The 15,659-nt window shown below is 33.8% G+C and overlaps 1 protein-coding gene across 10 annotated transcripts in view; it reads right to left on the reverse strand.

Moving 5' to 3' along the window:
• CDC42BPA (CDC42 binding protein kinase alpha) overlaps positions 1 to 15,659 on the reverse strand; it is a 158,299-nt gene that overhangs the window by 26,776 nt on the left and 115,864 nt on the right. For 3 of the 10 annotated variants that reach the window (XM_087934485.1, XM_087934477.1, XM_087934533.1), the window contains 5 exons: positions 14,714 to 14,805; positions 11,038 to 11,114; positions 9,456 to 9,506; positions 5,518 to 5,556; positions 1,856 to 1,966 (listed from right to left, as the gene is read on the reverse strand). In XM_087934485.1, coding sequence (XP_087790611.1) covers positions 1,856 to 1,966; positions 5,518 to 5,556; positions 9,456 to 9,506; positions 11,038 to 11,114; positions 14,714 to 14,805 — 370 coding nt within the window. The remainder of the gene's footprint in view (positions 1 to 1,855; positions 1,967 to 5,517; positions 5,557 to 9,455; positions 9,507 to 11,037; positions 11,115 to 14,713; positions 14,806 to 15,659) is intronic. The other 7 variants (XM_026695643.2, XM_026695642.2, XM_087934521.1 and 4 more) reach the window with 5 other exon arrangements.

Consider the following 15,659-nt stretch of genomic DNA (forward strand, 5'->3'; position numbering starts at 1 on the left):
CCAAGAAATATTCTGAAGATCAGTGCTTCCATCCAAAAAGTAACAAAACAATCCTCCACCAGGAGACAACTATATGGTGCTTCTAGCAAGCTAATGAAATAAATTGTTATTTTAATTAGAACTGTGGATATATATTCTACCATCTATGCTGTATCAACTATTTTTAAAACGGTTGTCATTTTCACAAACAAATTTGCTCCACGGTGAAGATGTTAGTATATATTTAAAATCTTGGCTTGATACAGCCTGACTGGTAGGCTTCTATTACATCACAGAAGATCACACTGAATCCCAGAAGGAATTCCTCAAGGAAGATTACAAAGCTAAGTTCCTTGGGAAAGAACTAATGGAATCTGCAGCTTGCTGAAGAATAATAAAAGAAATACTGCTTCATTCTAGATGCAAGTGATATCTGAAAGTAACAGCAGCAATGTACCGTATTATTTTCTCCCTGTATTTGCTTTCTGCATGGGCAATTTGCTTTCTATAATGGACAATATAACTACATGTTAGGAAGTATATGTATGTGAATATATTTTATCTGGCTCCCAGGGATAATTTACATATGATTTATATATTTATTTATTATTTTCAAGTCTCACTTTTCTGTTTGTACAGTACTATTTAAAGTATGTCACTGAGTGTGAGTTTGTCTGTGCAAATACATATAATATGTTTGAGTCATATGTATGTAAAATACCTCTCTCATATGAACTGGTGCTCGGACATAGAAGTGTTTTCAGAAACTACTGAATTCCATTAATATAGGTATTCAGATGCAAAGATAACAGCAAAACACTGTATATCTATCATTGGCTATCTGTTTTCTATATGAAACAGAAATAAATCTTCCAAAAACACAGCATGTTTATGTGCTTGACTGAATTGAAAAACTCGTAAAATCATTGGAATAATCTCCTTTTAATAGGTTTGCTATGTAAAGACAGTGAGACTTTAGGCCTGTTTACCCAATATGCTTAATTGCCTCATTGGGTTAATCGGATGTCATGTGAACAACTAAATCTAGTTAAATGTCCAAACCAATAAATCCTCAGGTTAATTCCCATAGTCAACTAACTTTCCACATGGTATCTGAACTACGGTACTTACCTGAATGCCCTTTTTGATTTCCATGATCATTATGAAATCCTAGAAAAGCTACAAAAAAATTAACTATCTCTGGGCATTATAATTTTAATTCTTTTTCTAGCTACGTGACGGAGTGTGCGAAACAGGCAGAAACAGGTGAAAGTGGGTAAGTTCTCTCTGCTTGCTCCATAATGGCCACAGATTGTTCTCCATATGCTAATGAAAAAAGAATCATAAAGTAAAGCAATGGTTTTTAAGTTTTCTTTGCTCTAAAGGAGTGACTGGCCAAAATATTGTAACTCATGTACTAAAAGTGATAGAAATGACAAGATCTCTTCTGAGGTTCTGGAAAACTCTTGAGATCTGGGTTTTGATCTCAGACCCGAACTTCATGGGCTTGTTATGATGTTGTTATTGTTGGTTTCTTCTTCTTATTTAGTCCAGGCAGTATGTATTTACATTTTAAACTGTTTGGGGAGTTTTTCTTTTTCTTTTTCATAAGACAGAGTCTGCTGGACTGTATGGACATAACAAAAAAATAATAATAATATGTGACCAACCGTTATTTTAATAATATCCATTGGGATGAGTTAAATCACCAGGATAATATGTTATGGTCACCATATTATGAATATATAATCTTTATTTGTTAATATAATTCCCACTTAATTCAACTGAGCTTATTCCACAGTACATTTAGACAGTTGCTTTAACACTGAGCTATGGGAAGGACAATTCTTAAAACAAATGTTCTAAGAGAGAGTACCTCAATGTCACTAGCTGTGGAAGGGGACCTAGATCTTGAATGAAGATGATACTTGATATCTTCATCCCGCGAAGGCGTATTAGATAAGGTAAAATTTTCAACAGAATCAATCTAGAGAAACAACCAAGGGAAAGAAACAAGCAAAAGAAAAGAAATGGAAAATGAAAGGAAAAGAAAAAAAAGGGGGGGAAAGAATATTAAGAAGCCACATTCGATAAGAACCAGTTTTCAAAAATACAGAAATACAAATAACATAAATGTAGAATCTCCCTTAATAAAAGTTTGGCTCCTGACTTATAGAGATTGTGGGAAACAATACAGAGTTTACTATTCCCTTTTTCAAGATTTTGCCACACATTGTAATTTACTCTACAAACTTGAGATTTTCCTAGTGATTTACGATCCAAATAACATGCTGAATAGATGCCTCCACTTGCTATGACACAGAAATGTAGCTGAATTATACTTTTTTTTTAAAAAAAGGAAGGTAATCATTATTAGTTTACCCCACCTTTTATTATATATAAAAGTTTGGTCAATTTAAGGTGGTGAACATACCTATAGTTTGGAAAATTGGAATACCTGTGATATCAATATCAGCATAATGACAATTCCTCTTAAATTGCATTGATGCACAGATTGCTCAATGCAATCTATTCTTAGCATTTATTTCTCAACAGCTATAATAAAATCAATTTATATAAAATTAAAGCTATGGCTTCACTTGTAGGCCTCTGGTGTTCTTTTTTATAGTGATTATAAGAAATAAGCTTAATTGATTTTGATTCATTGGGGAATGAAACATCTGGAAGCAAACAACCAAGCTTGGACAGCATCTAGGACTCCAGAGATTTTGATTTTTTTATAATCTGAAACAACATTTTAGAAGTTTCTTTTGTATGGTAATTGTAATTTCATATGATAAAACATATTAGAAAGATTATTAATAAATAGTCACAATACATGGCAGTATCGTGATGCTAATCAATTAGTAAACAAATTATTTTAAATATTGTTTAATAAAATGATCTTAGCCCACACTTATCAATACTTATTAAAATAACACTGTTCAGGTTTGTTCTAATAAAAGATAAATTTCTAAAGATGACAGTGATATCTTAGTCGATGTTTCAAATGTATTTTTTATCAATATGTAAGTAATATTTAAATCATAGATACAAATTTTGTTTTTGTTTTTTTAAACAGAAAAAAGCAGAATGATGTACAGGACATATTTTTGTTATTTTCCTACACTGCCAAAACTTGATTTAATTAAAATGTATTTTAAGAAAAATCATCTTTTTGGAAGATCTCTGTTTGGTCAAATTGTTGATTTCCAGCTAGCTAACCTCCCTCTTTTTTCTCTAGTTCAGTGTCATTATTTAGGATTGTCAGTCAAAAATTCTCAAAACATAAAATAATCAAGTAATGTACTTTGATTTAAACCTACATTATCATGCATTTTAGTTTGTACTGAACAAGATTCATACAAATCATATTGTAGAAAGCAGGTTATTTTTTAAGTTTAAGAAAAATGTTCGAACATGATTTGTTATTCTGTAAACACAGAAAGAGTAGATAAAACATACCTAAGAATCTTCCTCATATGCATGTACATATAAATTTTGTGTACATTTGTATGTGTACATATATGTAAGTTTGTGTTTGCCACTTGAATAACCATAAGTAGAGAACAGATGAGTGATCAATTTGTGTTCCTTTATTTTGTTGAACATAATCCTTGACTGATCACTTATTTATTGCAAGTGCTTACATAAAGCAAACAGTAACTGAAATTCAGAATGCAGCTCAGCACTTCTTTTAAAATATAGATGTAGCATTATTTAACTGACATATTTATTTATAAAATGTTCATACCATTTCAACCTGCAGAGACTATAATCAATGATACATGATCATCAATACAATTATTTGCTACTTGCATAAAAACTGTTTCAAGCACTGCAGCAATTATTAGCTGAAATTGTTTTCTACACTTTGATTCCACCATTATAAAATATAAAATTATATCTCTTTGAATATCAGGGAGAATTTTACTTCTTTTATTATTGAAAATCTCACTCTGGCTCAATAATCTTTTCCATCTATCCTGGGTATTATATCAGACAAAGAATGTAGGAAATAAAATATTATGAGACACACACAGAGGTAGCATTTTTAACATCCCCATTTTTGCTGTTTTTATTTCTCCCATTAAAGAAAAAACCCAAACCAGAAGGTAAATAGAAATGACTAGAATACATAGTTTGTGTTTGTAATGTAAGTTAATTGCAATCTTCTGTTCTTAGCACTGGTGAAGGTGGGTGTTAGGAAGGTTTGTCCACAACATCTAATCTGAAACACATATTTAATCTTTCCATGATATAGATAATTAGCATAACTCAGTCTGAGAACACTGAATAGCCAGAGCTTGTTCAATATGGGACACAGCACATGGGTGTCCATGTATAACTTGTAGCATCATTTGAAAGATATTGTTGTGGTGGGAAAAATATGAGGCGGGAGTATTAGGTATGTTTGTCATGTTGAATCACAAAGCCTAAGCAAAACAACCTTCTTCAAAACATTAAAGCAACCCTGCCCTTTAGAAAGCTTGGTGCAACTTCTTTAATGAATGTCAGTTGAATGCAAGCAGACCCAGTATTAAAAACAGGACCCACCACCAAGATGAAGTGGTTGTGCATGCATAGATAAGCATAGAGAACAAATATAGCCCCAAGGCAGCTGTGCAGGCCTTCTAAAACACCTTTTTGTGGCTGCTTTAATATTGTGAGGTTATTTTGTTTTCATTAACTTATTTTGCAACAAGAATACTTTACATAGCCCTAATGCATACATGCATTTACACATGGACACGTCTCTGAATGCTTGGAAGCTAATTTCAGATGGTTTTCCCTCCTCTCTGTGTGTGTGTGCATGTGGTGTGTGTGTGTGTGTGTGTAGAAAGAGAGAGAGAGAGAGGGAGGGAGGGAAGGAGGGAGGGAGAGAGAAGAGCAAGAGAGAGAATATTAGTGTATTAGACTAAGCATAAATTGCCAAACCAATAACCATATTGTAAAACTATACTATAAAATGTTCTCAGACTGGATAATACTAATCATGTTAAACAAATGAGTTCTTGTCAAGACTCTGGTCTTCTTTTAAATGTCAACCAAAGTAACTTGACAGAATTGATAATCCTGCTCATAATTTGATGATGACATAGATTAGGTAGGCAGACTTCTGTTTTGCTAAGTCTTCATCCTCTAATAAGTTTAAAATTGAAGCATAGTATTGTAATTGTATATGAAACATATTTATCTGATTTGTAAAAAAGTATCTTCAAAAAACATTTAAAAATTGCTCCCCATCATATTAACAAATTGGATTTTTCACTAATTTTGCTTTGTTTTTGTGACATCCTAAAGCCAAGAGTATAAAACAGAATAAAACCACAAATACACACATTCTCAAAGCTTTGCACTTCATAAACAGTATTAAACAGAAGGAAAACATAAGAAAAGCAGTAGCACAAAACAAGCAGCAAGGTAAATACGCAAGCCGTAAAAATATCAAGGAAAATGGTCTACATTGAATGAAGGCAAAGCCATGTCCATGATATGACAAACTAAAAGCCAACACACAACAAGACATCCTCTTACACGTCTGCCTTTGTGGGCTGGAATACAGGAGGGAGAGCGCTTTAACAGAGAAAGGAGGAGACTGTTAACAAGGGAAAGATACATTCCTTCAAACCACATTTCTGTACAGAGATTGGTATCATTTTGCACTGTAGAGACAGAGATTTGTGTATCGTGATAACATAAATCAGAAGAAACATCAAGACACAAAAAAACCCAACTACTTTCAAACATCATTTTTACAACATCACGTGTCTAAACAAAATTCTATTTTAGATGAAATAATTTCTTATTAAATGCTCTTCTGCTTCTTAAAAAAATGCAAATATTATCAGGAATATAGGTAGATCATTACTGTATTGGGATTGCAGCAGACTTTCCTTGCTGCACTCCATGATGAGATTTCTCAAAAGAAAATGGCAGCTTCTTTAAGGACTGCAATGGGGGAAAATATTTTTTTTTGTCTGCTACAGTCTCAGTTATATGTCTATGGAGAATCTCAGTCATCCAAGTCATGGTTGTCCCAAAGGTGCTTTTTCAAGAGATGAGTGGACTTTCTGTTTTTTCTTTGAAGACATTTTTTCACTTCTCATCCAAGAAGCTTCTTCAGCTCTGACCATCCCCCCACCATTTCCCTACCATCCTGTTAAGAAGCTTCTTGGATGAGGACTGAAACTTCTTCAAAGAAAAACCAGAAAGTCCAGTTGCCTCTTGAAAAAGCACCTTTGGGAGTCTCAGTCATAATTTATTCTCTTTACTAACACTACTTTACACTTTTTTAAAAAAAACTTACATATTAAATGCAACAATGTATTCCGAGTCACATCAGATTTTAAAGTTTTATTACAAGTGCAAGAAACAATATTTATTATCTGGTCTTTCAGAGCTTATGTAAGGTAATATAACTTTATACAAATTGTTATTATTAGCCTTTTAATAAAGGTGATACATGTAGTCCTCAAATTATTATTACACTTCAGACCAGAATTTCCACTGCTAAGCAAAGCTGTTGAGTAATGCCTGATTTAACTACTTTTTTGCCATGTTTGTTAAATGATTCATGCAATTATTAAATGAATCATTTGGCTGTTAAATGAATCTGGAGTTTCTCTATTAACTTTGTCAGAAACTGGCAGGCCAGGTTGCAAAATAGCGATCATTTGACTCTGGGACCCTGCAACAATCCTAAATACATGTCAAGTGCCCAAATTTTGATCATCTGTCTATAGAAAATGCTGCAATGGTTGTAAATATGAAGACTGCTTGCAAATAACTTTTTCAGTACCATTATAACTTCAAACAGTCACTAAATAAATGTCGAGGTTGTAAGTTGAGGACTACCTGTATTAGCATTTTAGCACGGCATCTGTGCCTCTTTTTGAAGTTTAAGAAACCATGTTATTTTTTTTAGCCAAAGTAATTTCCTTTTATATGCAAAAGAACATTCTGAAGTCCTTAAGGTGTTGCTAGTATTGAAGAAACAAAACAGGTGGGAAAGAAGGTGATATGACATATTTTAAGAGGAATCAGTCCCTTTTCATATCTTATCAATGGGTTTTATTGTTTAATTTGTTGCTTTCTGATGCATCATATATATTGAATGTATTTATTATTTGTTTCTGAATCTTATATTAAGATTTGATACCCCCATCTTAATAAAATGTTTTTTGCTTTGCCTGAAGTACTGCAGTTTGAGGTGGGGGGGAGCAGGTGCAAAAAAGTCACTTTACAAAGGTGTTGTCAACTCAAAACATTCCTATGCCTGTTTTCAAGTTGCCATAAACGGGGTGGGGGGGTGGGTGGAATCTGACAGATGTTGGGTGTTTTTCTGTCAAAATCAGGAACCAGGTTCTTTCCAGTTCTATGCCAATTCTGATGCTTGGGCAATATAGTTTTTTTATAGGCAACATAACCATTAATCTCAATAAACCAGGAAGCCCTAAATTCAACTCTGACTATGGTAAACAAATAAGGAATCTTTAGAGCAAGATAGAAGCTATATAACAGCCTTTTAGCACAAGTATTTTGACTTGCTAAATAATCAATAATGTCCAAGTGCTCAGTAAAACTTGGAAATTTAGTCAGCTTTAATCCTGTTCTGTGGTCAACAAATACATAGTTAATAAACTATGTAGAATTGTGAGACACAAGTTGTTTAGACTCAATTTAGCTACTGAAGAAGTTTGTTTTGACAAGACTATTTTGATCTTACAGAAATGGGGGAGACATGATCTAATATTAGAAGAAATGATTTTAAAAACAGAATATAAGTTAGCTATCAGTATTCACATTTGTTAGGCACATTGGGACTTTTAATGCTATAGACAAGAAAATATTAATATTCTGTTACTGTCTTTCACAAGGCCCGCAGGCTAGATAAAAATTTCAAGGCAGCATAAGGTTCTGAGTAAGCTTTAGATCCTTTCTACTTTCTTCTTCCATTTGTCTAAATAGGGAAGAAAGATGGCTAGTGTAGAACGAAAGATGGCTAGTGTTATTTTAATAAGTGTGCAGAACTTCTTCCAATTACTGGCCCAAAGGCAACAATTTTCTCCAGGAAAATCACACATTCACAGTGTGTGTGTGTGTGTGTGTGTGTGTGTGTGTGTGTATCTCCCCTATCTTTGTTCCAGGATTGCTTTACTTTTGAGAAACAGACTAAGTAGTGTTTAAAGTGGGAATGAGAACCAAGTTCAATTTCTGTTCAGCAATGTGATTCATTGAGTGACATTAGATCACTTTTAAGCTTTCAGACTAAATGCTACATATAGATCACCATTAGATATATTACATAAAAGTAGTCTGTAAACATGACTAAGAATAAATATATTAATCGGAGCTATTATCAATTAAAGACACTGGACTATTTGAAAAAAGAGGCGTGTAGATTATGTTAGTTTTGTAATCTGAATACTTTGACAAATGTGCTCGTAAATTTTTAAACCCATATTTATATACCACAAAAGCTATTTTAAATCTGGAATACATAGAAATTGCTTCTTTTGTGGTCAGCTATTGCTGCAAACTGAAGGCTAGTATTACTATTATTATACAAAGCCATTAATTTATTCATACAAAGCACCTAAAACCTATTGATTACTTTTTAAGGATGCATACTTTTTTCCAGCTACTGAAATCAACCTATTTTAGAATTAAAGGTTTTCAGAAGCATTAATATGGATGAAAGAACCTAATCATTATTTCATCAATTCCATCAGAAACTTGTCTTTTTAAAACCAACTCTACAGTCTCCTGAAAACCTGGACTGTATGACCTTTGTTTTGAGAATGTGATAACATATTTGTTAAATTATTTTGAATATAGAACTATTGGGATATCTTTTCATGATGCAAAAATTATAATCCAATCTCAAAAATGATGAACAATATCCTCCAGTGTCTTTACGGTGAGGACAGTCATACTGAAAAACATTACTGTAAATAGGAGCACTACAGCACTGCATTTTGTATCTACAATACAACCGACATAATTATTCCACATATACTTGATAAAAAATTTGTCACTGGTATATGACTTTAAACTGACCAGGAGAAAAAAAAATCTTAAGAAAGTGACATGCATGTGAATGAAACATATATTCACACTCATCCCAAGCTATAGTGAACACAGAATTGTAGAAGCCAATTTTAACAGTATAGTTTTGATCAAGCAATATCAATAACAGGCCAGAATGAGTGTGAGTGGTTCCCTTGAAACAAGTCATGTCTTGCATCTCAGTTCCTTCAAATAGCAAATGAAAAGACACATATGCAAAAACCTTTAGCCCATGCCATGAAAACTTATACTGAAAACTGTACAGCACGGACACATCAGGAGCACAGAACCTGCTGAATTTCATGCTCTTGATGGTTTAAGATGACTGCATTACCATCTGAAGTTGCCAAATCAAATCTGTTTTATTACTGAATAATTTGTGGATTTGGAGATGAAAGACTTACGTCATCCATAAAATCAATCAATGAAGAAGAAGATGAAGAAGAAAAGGAATCCTATTTTAATGCATACAGCAGTAAAGAAACAGAAATAGATAGATGAAAATGTCTGTTTTGTGAAAACAACTGTATCACCATACCATTGAGATATCAAATAAAGAAAAACTGGAAATGACTAACAGATTATTTTGTTCAGCTTAACTTCTGCAGTTTTGTAACTAATTGTAATCCACAAATAATGAATATTCTTTCACTCACACTAAAAACAAAAGATCAGATCAGATAACAAAACAACCATTATAGGTAGTCCTCGACTTACAATCACAACTAGGACTAGAAATCTACTTGTAAATCATGGCAGTCACGTGACTGGACCTATATTTTTGACATTTTTATGATGGTCATTAAGTGAATCACTGTGGTTGTTAAGTGAACCACAGTTTTTGCCAGAAACTGGTGGCAAAATGAAGATGGATACCAAGTGCCCCAAATGCAGTCATATAACTATGAGGGCTCATGACGTTTTATGATAGCTGGAAATGCTTTACAGGTTGTAAAGCATCTGTTCCAAGACCATCATAACTCTGAATAATCCTTAAATGACCAGTTGTTAGTTGAGGATTACCTGTAATGAGAATATAAAATTTATTGGCATTATTTTGTCATAGCATGTTTTAATATCGAAACACAGGACTACCAAACAGTAAATATATTGATAGATAAGCTATATTTAATTGGACATACATTAGCATCAACTTGGTTCATCAGTGAATTATTGCTTCTAAGTACCTTTTCCTTAGGCCTCACCTTCCTGCCATCATCATCTTCCTCTCCCCGTGAAGGCTACAATCCATCTCTGTCCTAGTTCCCTAATATACAACTCTTTCTTTTCTCTACTTCAGAAATGTTTAATACCTTTGTTATACTATGTCCATGAATGGAACTGTATCCAGAGATAAATAAGGTGGAAAGGGCACCCTACGGTGCACAATGGCCTGGTGTGTCTTGGTGCAAGCACTGCAAGGCTTCAGGTGGCTACTGTCAGGTGTGGGAGACTTATCCAAGCAACTTGTGACCTTCTGTGTTAGCTTCCTAACCGCAGAGAAGATCACAAATTGGCATCAGATAACCATTAAATGTTACAACTGTCATGAGTGTGAGCCAGTTGCCAAGTGTCCATATCCTACTATTCGTTCAGCCTCAGTCACTGCAGGAGTGGTTGTTAGCTGAGGATTAATTCTAGATCTGAAAATATTACAGATGTTTCATTTTAGGGTTAAGTTTCAAGACTTTAAAAAATGGCAAAAAAGAAAGCTCTTCTGTCTTGTATTTGAAATACAGCTTAGGCTTGCACATAGGAAATCTGCATTAAAAGCATCATACAAATACTTTTAATATTCTCCTTTTTACAACTAACATGACAATGTCAGGAAGTGACAAAAGAAGTAAATAATATTCCTTATGAATCAAAATATTTTGAATGTTTTTTGCAGCATAATAACTGCAGTTATGATTTCAAAGCAGTAGTGACCATAAATTTCCTCCTTTTGTAACATCAAAATATTAAGAAATAAATCAAATTACTTACTTCAAACTGATCCAGAGCAGAGGTAGGTGCATTCAAAAATGCCAAGAAAGAATTTTGTGAGTCTTGATGCTTCACTCCTAAAAAACAGTAGCATGATTTTAATCAACAGAAAACAATCATCCACATACTTATCTACTTGTTGCTGTTCTTGAGTTGTTGCTTTCTGCTTAAGATCAGATTATTCCCAAAAGATATTATGGATTTTTTTTTTCCTGGGAGGACTTGGATTTAAGTCCCTGTAGAATCAGTCTTGGTAACCCGTATACTGCCAGATCTTTAATATAATAGGATAAATTCATGGGAACCACTTTCTGGGATGGTCCTTTCAGGATTAAAAGAAAATTCTTATTCCCAGTTGCTGAATTTTCATACCAATTGTTACATAAGATCTCCCCAATTAAAACATGAGAAACTGGACTTAAAATTTTATGTCACAACTGATTTTATTGTACATCATCCAGAGTCCTTCTTTGAGGGAGATGGGCGGTTCAAAAATGTGACAAGCAAATAAATAAACAAACAGACAAACAAACAAATAAATAAATAACACATACTTTCTTTACCTACTATGACACATAAGAAATACCCATGATTTAAAGCATTTTTTCCTTTCAGTTTTTACTGAGAAATTTTCTGTTTCACAGTCTGTATAGGTTCCATTCGTGTGTTCCCTCATGCCCAGTGTTCAAAATAGAAAGGAAAGAGATTAAAAAACTTGCTTGCTGCTGAAAAAAATGAGTGTCTCTATAAAAACTCCAGCAAAAATCTTGTTATTATTCAATATAACTCAGCTGATTTTGTTTGAGACTGGAAGCTAAGCAAGGACAAGCCTGATTAGCATTTGAATAGCACACTATCAGGGAATCCCCAAACTACAGATTAGATTGAGAGTTAAAAACATCTCAGAAAAAAAGAAATGGCAAACTACTTTTGCACTGTTACCAAGAAAATGGCATCAGTATTCCCTAAAGCTATCAGGAGTCAGCCTTAACCTGGAGACTTTTCTCTACTGTATTGAAGGAAATTAGAGAGACTGTTGAATAAGTATTTTCTGTTTAAAACTAATCTGATCCTTCTTGCAGCAACAGGAACATAATCCCAAAGCACTTATTCTACAAAGATGAGAAATTATTTTAAACAAATAAGCTTCTACCATGTATTGATACATTTTTTTCTGGTTGATACAACTAAGCAATCCAGTATTTGCATACGATAAATGTGTCCAACAAGATACACATTAGTATAAGATTTGTAAGCCTCTTAAACCATCTGGTGGTTGAGTTTGTGGCTACCAGTTCTAAACTGCACAAATCTGGAAGAATACTTAATAGCAGCAACTCCAATTTTGGGTTCCCACAATTGGCAACTTTACACCCAGTAATTCAACACGGAAGGTTCAAGGCAAACTTGACATTTGACTCTTTTATGTAGAACAAGCATCCTATAGGATTGGTGGCTATAAACCCTGATGTATAGAAGAACAGCAAGCATGCTATAGAAGAACAGCAAGCATGCTTTCAGTAATGCTGAAATATAAAAGTGAAAAGGTTTGGGCAGTAAGGCAATTGTTTAATGTGATTTGGGGGGGAGGGGTGTTTCCTGGTTTTAATTACAAATGTAAGATCCATAAGTCAAATCAAGTATAAAATAATAAAAATGTGGAATTAGGCATCAAAAGGGATGATTTTTCACATTCAAATTAGAGATGAAAAATACTGTTAAAAAATGTGTTATTTATACATGAGCTGCAGAATTGACGTTTCTACACATCTGACTTACAAATTTGGAATTCTATAGTTGTTCTAAAATCGTATGTAGAGCTAGTTAAAGATATCTACTTAATAAGAAAGGAATCCTGAATCTGAATGAATGTCAGAAAATTCTTCTGATTTTTTTACATGCATTTTACTTACTATTGTTAAATTATTGGAAATCAGAAATAAATGCTAATCTATTTCTATCTATCTGCTTCCCATCTACTGGAGGGCCAGGTTCAGGAGATAGAGAGAAACACTGTATGGATTAAAATGAAGGAGTGAACAGGATATGCAAAAGAGAAATTAAAATTCAACTGCATATGGCTCTGAACTAAAACCCTTTGATATAAGACGGCTTGAATGCTACTCTAAACAGGGATATGTAAATTGTTTTGTAATAAGCAAACAAACCAGTAACATCTGTTTTGTCCAGCAATGATCACACAATACAAAAAACAAAACTGAAACCTATCCTCAGTATGCAGCCTATCTCAGGGCCTATTTGGCCCTGAGATCTATTTTTCACCTTGCCTTACAAGTGCTAATACAACACTATAGTACTTTTAAATCTTCATCCCTGATGCTATATTGCTTCTGAATTGTGATGGGTAAATTTGTTTTAAAATAGGATAATTTGAATAAGGTAAAATTTCCATTCACAAACTGAAATGTGTGATTTTTATAAACATATATAGGTGGGATACATACAGGGGTGGGATTCAAATTTTTTAACAACCGGTTCTGTGGGCGTGGATTAGGTGGTGGGCGTGGCTTGGTGGTCATGTGACTGGGTAGACATGGCTTGGTGGTCATGTTATTGGCTGGGTGTGGCCAACTCAATATCACTGACATCAAGGCATGCATCTCCTCGCCTGGCCTCTCATGACTGTGGGGATGCTGCAACAGTTGTAAGTGTGAAAAATGGTCATAAGTCACTTTTTTCAGTGCCATTGTAACTTTGAATGGTCACTCCACACAAGCAAAGTACCAGCAAAGAAGGGAAAAAAACACTGCAGAGAAGTTCCTGAGACAGGAAGTCTAGTCCTGCCAAGAATGTAATAAGGGCTAACGGAGAGGCAGTTTCTGTAAGCAACACCAGAATGTTTCCTTCCTGTCTTTCCTTACAGGATTAGGCCAGTAATTTCTTCTAACAACCGGTTCTCTGAACTGCTTAGAATGTTAACAATCGGTTCTAGCGAATAGGTGCAAACTGGCAGAATCCCACCCCTGGTTCTATCACATTTAGACGTCCATTTCCAGGCCTCCTCACATTCTAAGATATTGCTCTATAGTTGCTTTCTTAGCTGTTTCTTCCCAAGAGACATCAGATGAAGAAAATACTGGTGTGGATGTGTGGGTGTGTAGTTCTCTTCCTTAGAATGAATAGTAAAATCAACCAACATTTTCAATTATATTAATGCAATTATCAATAGATTAAACTTCCTTTACTTTGCTTTAGAGAACTCATTTACTTTGGAGAACTTCTAAATCTTAATTGAGTACATGGATTCTAGCTTATAATGATAAAAGATCAAAAGGCTATGCATTTTATACATATTCTTTTCTATCCTATATCTGATGTCTGAGTAGTACTTGCCAACTGAAGAATAAATTAAGAATCACCTTCTCTTAAGAAGATAAAACTATAAGGTATTGCATGTTGCTAATACAATGACTATAAATGCACAAACGAAAACACAATCTGAAAAAATGTATTTCAAGTATGCCAAGAGTACATAAGATAATTTTAATTTTATAACAGCTGTGTGGGTACATCTTATCATGCCAGGGCTATGATGACACTTCAAGAGTCAGAATCTTCAAAATACAGATTCTGTCAGCAGTCTGTAAGTGGACATTCTGATTTGATAAGATGTACCCACCACCAGTCAACTTTATTTGGATGTCAGTTCCCGTACCCTTTTCTGACTGAAGTTCTTCTGCCTCTTTTTTCAGTCTGTCTATTTCTGATAACAGCTCGGAGTTCTTCTTTTCAGATTCCTGTAATTTGCTTTACACAAACGAAACAAAAAGAGTTAGTAAGGACCGTGATGTGGTTATGTTTGAAAATTGACTGCAGCATCCTTCAATTAGGAAAACCCCACTAAAGTCTCGCTATTAAACAAAAGATAACATAAAAATGGACAAAAGCATTTGATTTCAATAAGTAAGCTTGAAAAGGAAAATAATGACTTCTGTTTGCTTCATGATTTTGTTTTATAAGTACTCAATGGAACAAGATGATTTTATGATTAGTTTAAAATTATCGATTTGGATTGTGATAGTTCCATGATAATTTCTAACAAGCAGGCAGAATAGAGGGAAGACTTATGTGCTATGAATGATTATAGTATGATTGTCATAGTGCAAACCTCCAGTTGTCCAGATGCCCAATCTCTAACCCACCAACTGACCCTTGTAATTTTTTTCCTTTGCACTTTTATATGAAATACAAAGTTGCAAAAACTCACACTTTTATGTTCTAAGGATATCTTTGGGGGTCCCAGAACTGTATTTGTAAATTATTAATCTTCTTAATAAAAAAGCACATGGCTGGTAACCTTGCAAAAGACAAGGTGATACACTGTTATCCAAGTCATTATATGCCTGCCAGTGGGGAGCAGAAGACCAAAAGACAAAATGTGACTTATGTATTTTTGTTCTGTCAGGACACGTATAAAAAGACTGGGATTTGAATTATTACATTGTGAAGTAAGTTTTGTCTTTTTTTCTAATTATGGGTTACATACCTATTCTTGAACTTCATGCTTACTTTAACATTTTTAAAGATACATAAACATCATTCTAATGAATCAAAATTTTAAACTATGTTCTATATAATGATTTACTCTATGCAGAAAATTT

This window comes from Pseudonaja textilis, chromosome 1, assembly GCF_049901715.1.
Source record: "Pseudonaja textilis isolate UNSWEBS1 chromosome 1, rPseTex1.2, whole genome shotgun sequence".
In the NCBI taxonomy this organism is placed as follows: Eukaryota; Metazoa; Chordata; class Lepidosauria; order Squamata; family Elapidae; genus Pseudonaja; species Pseudonaja textilis.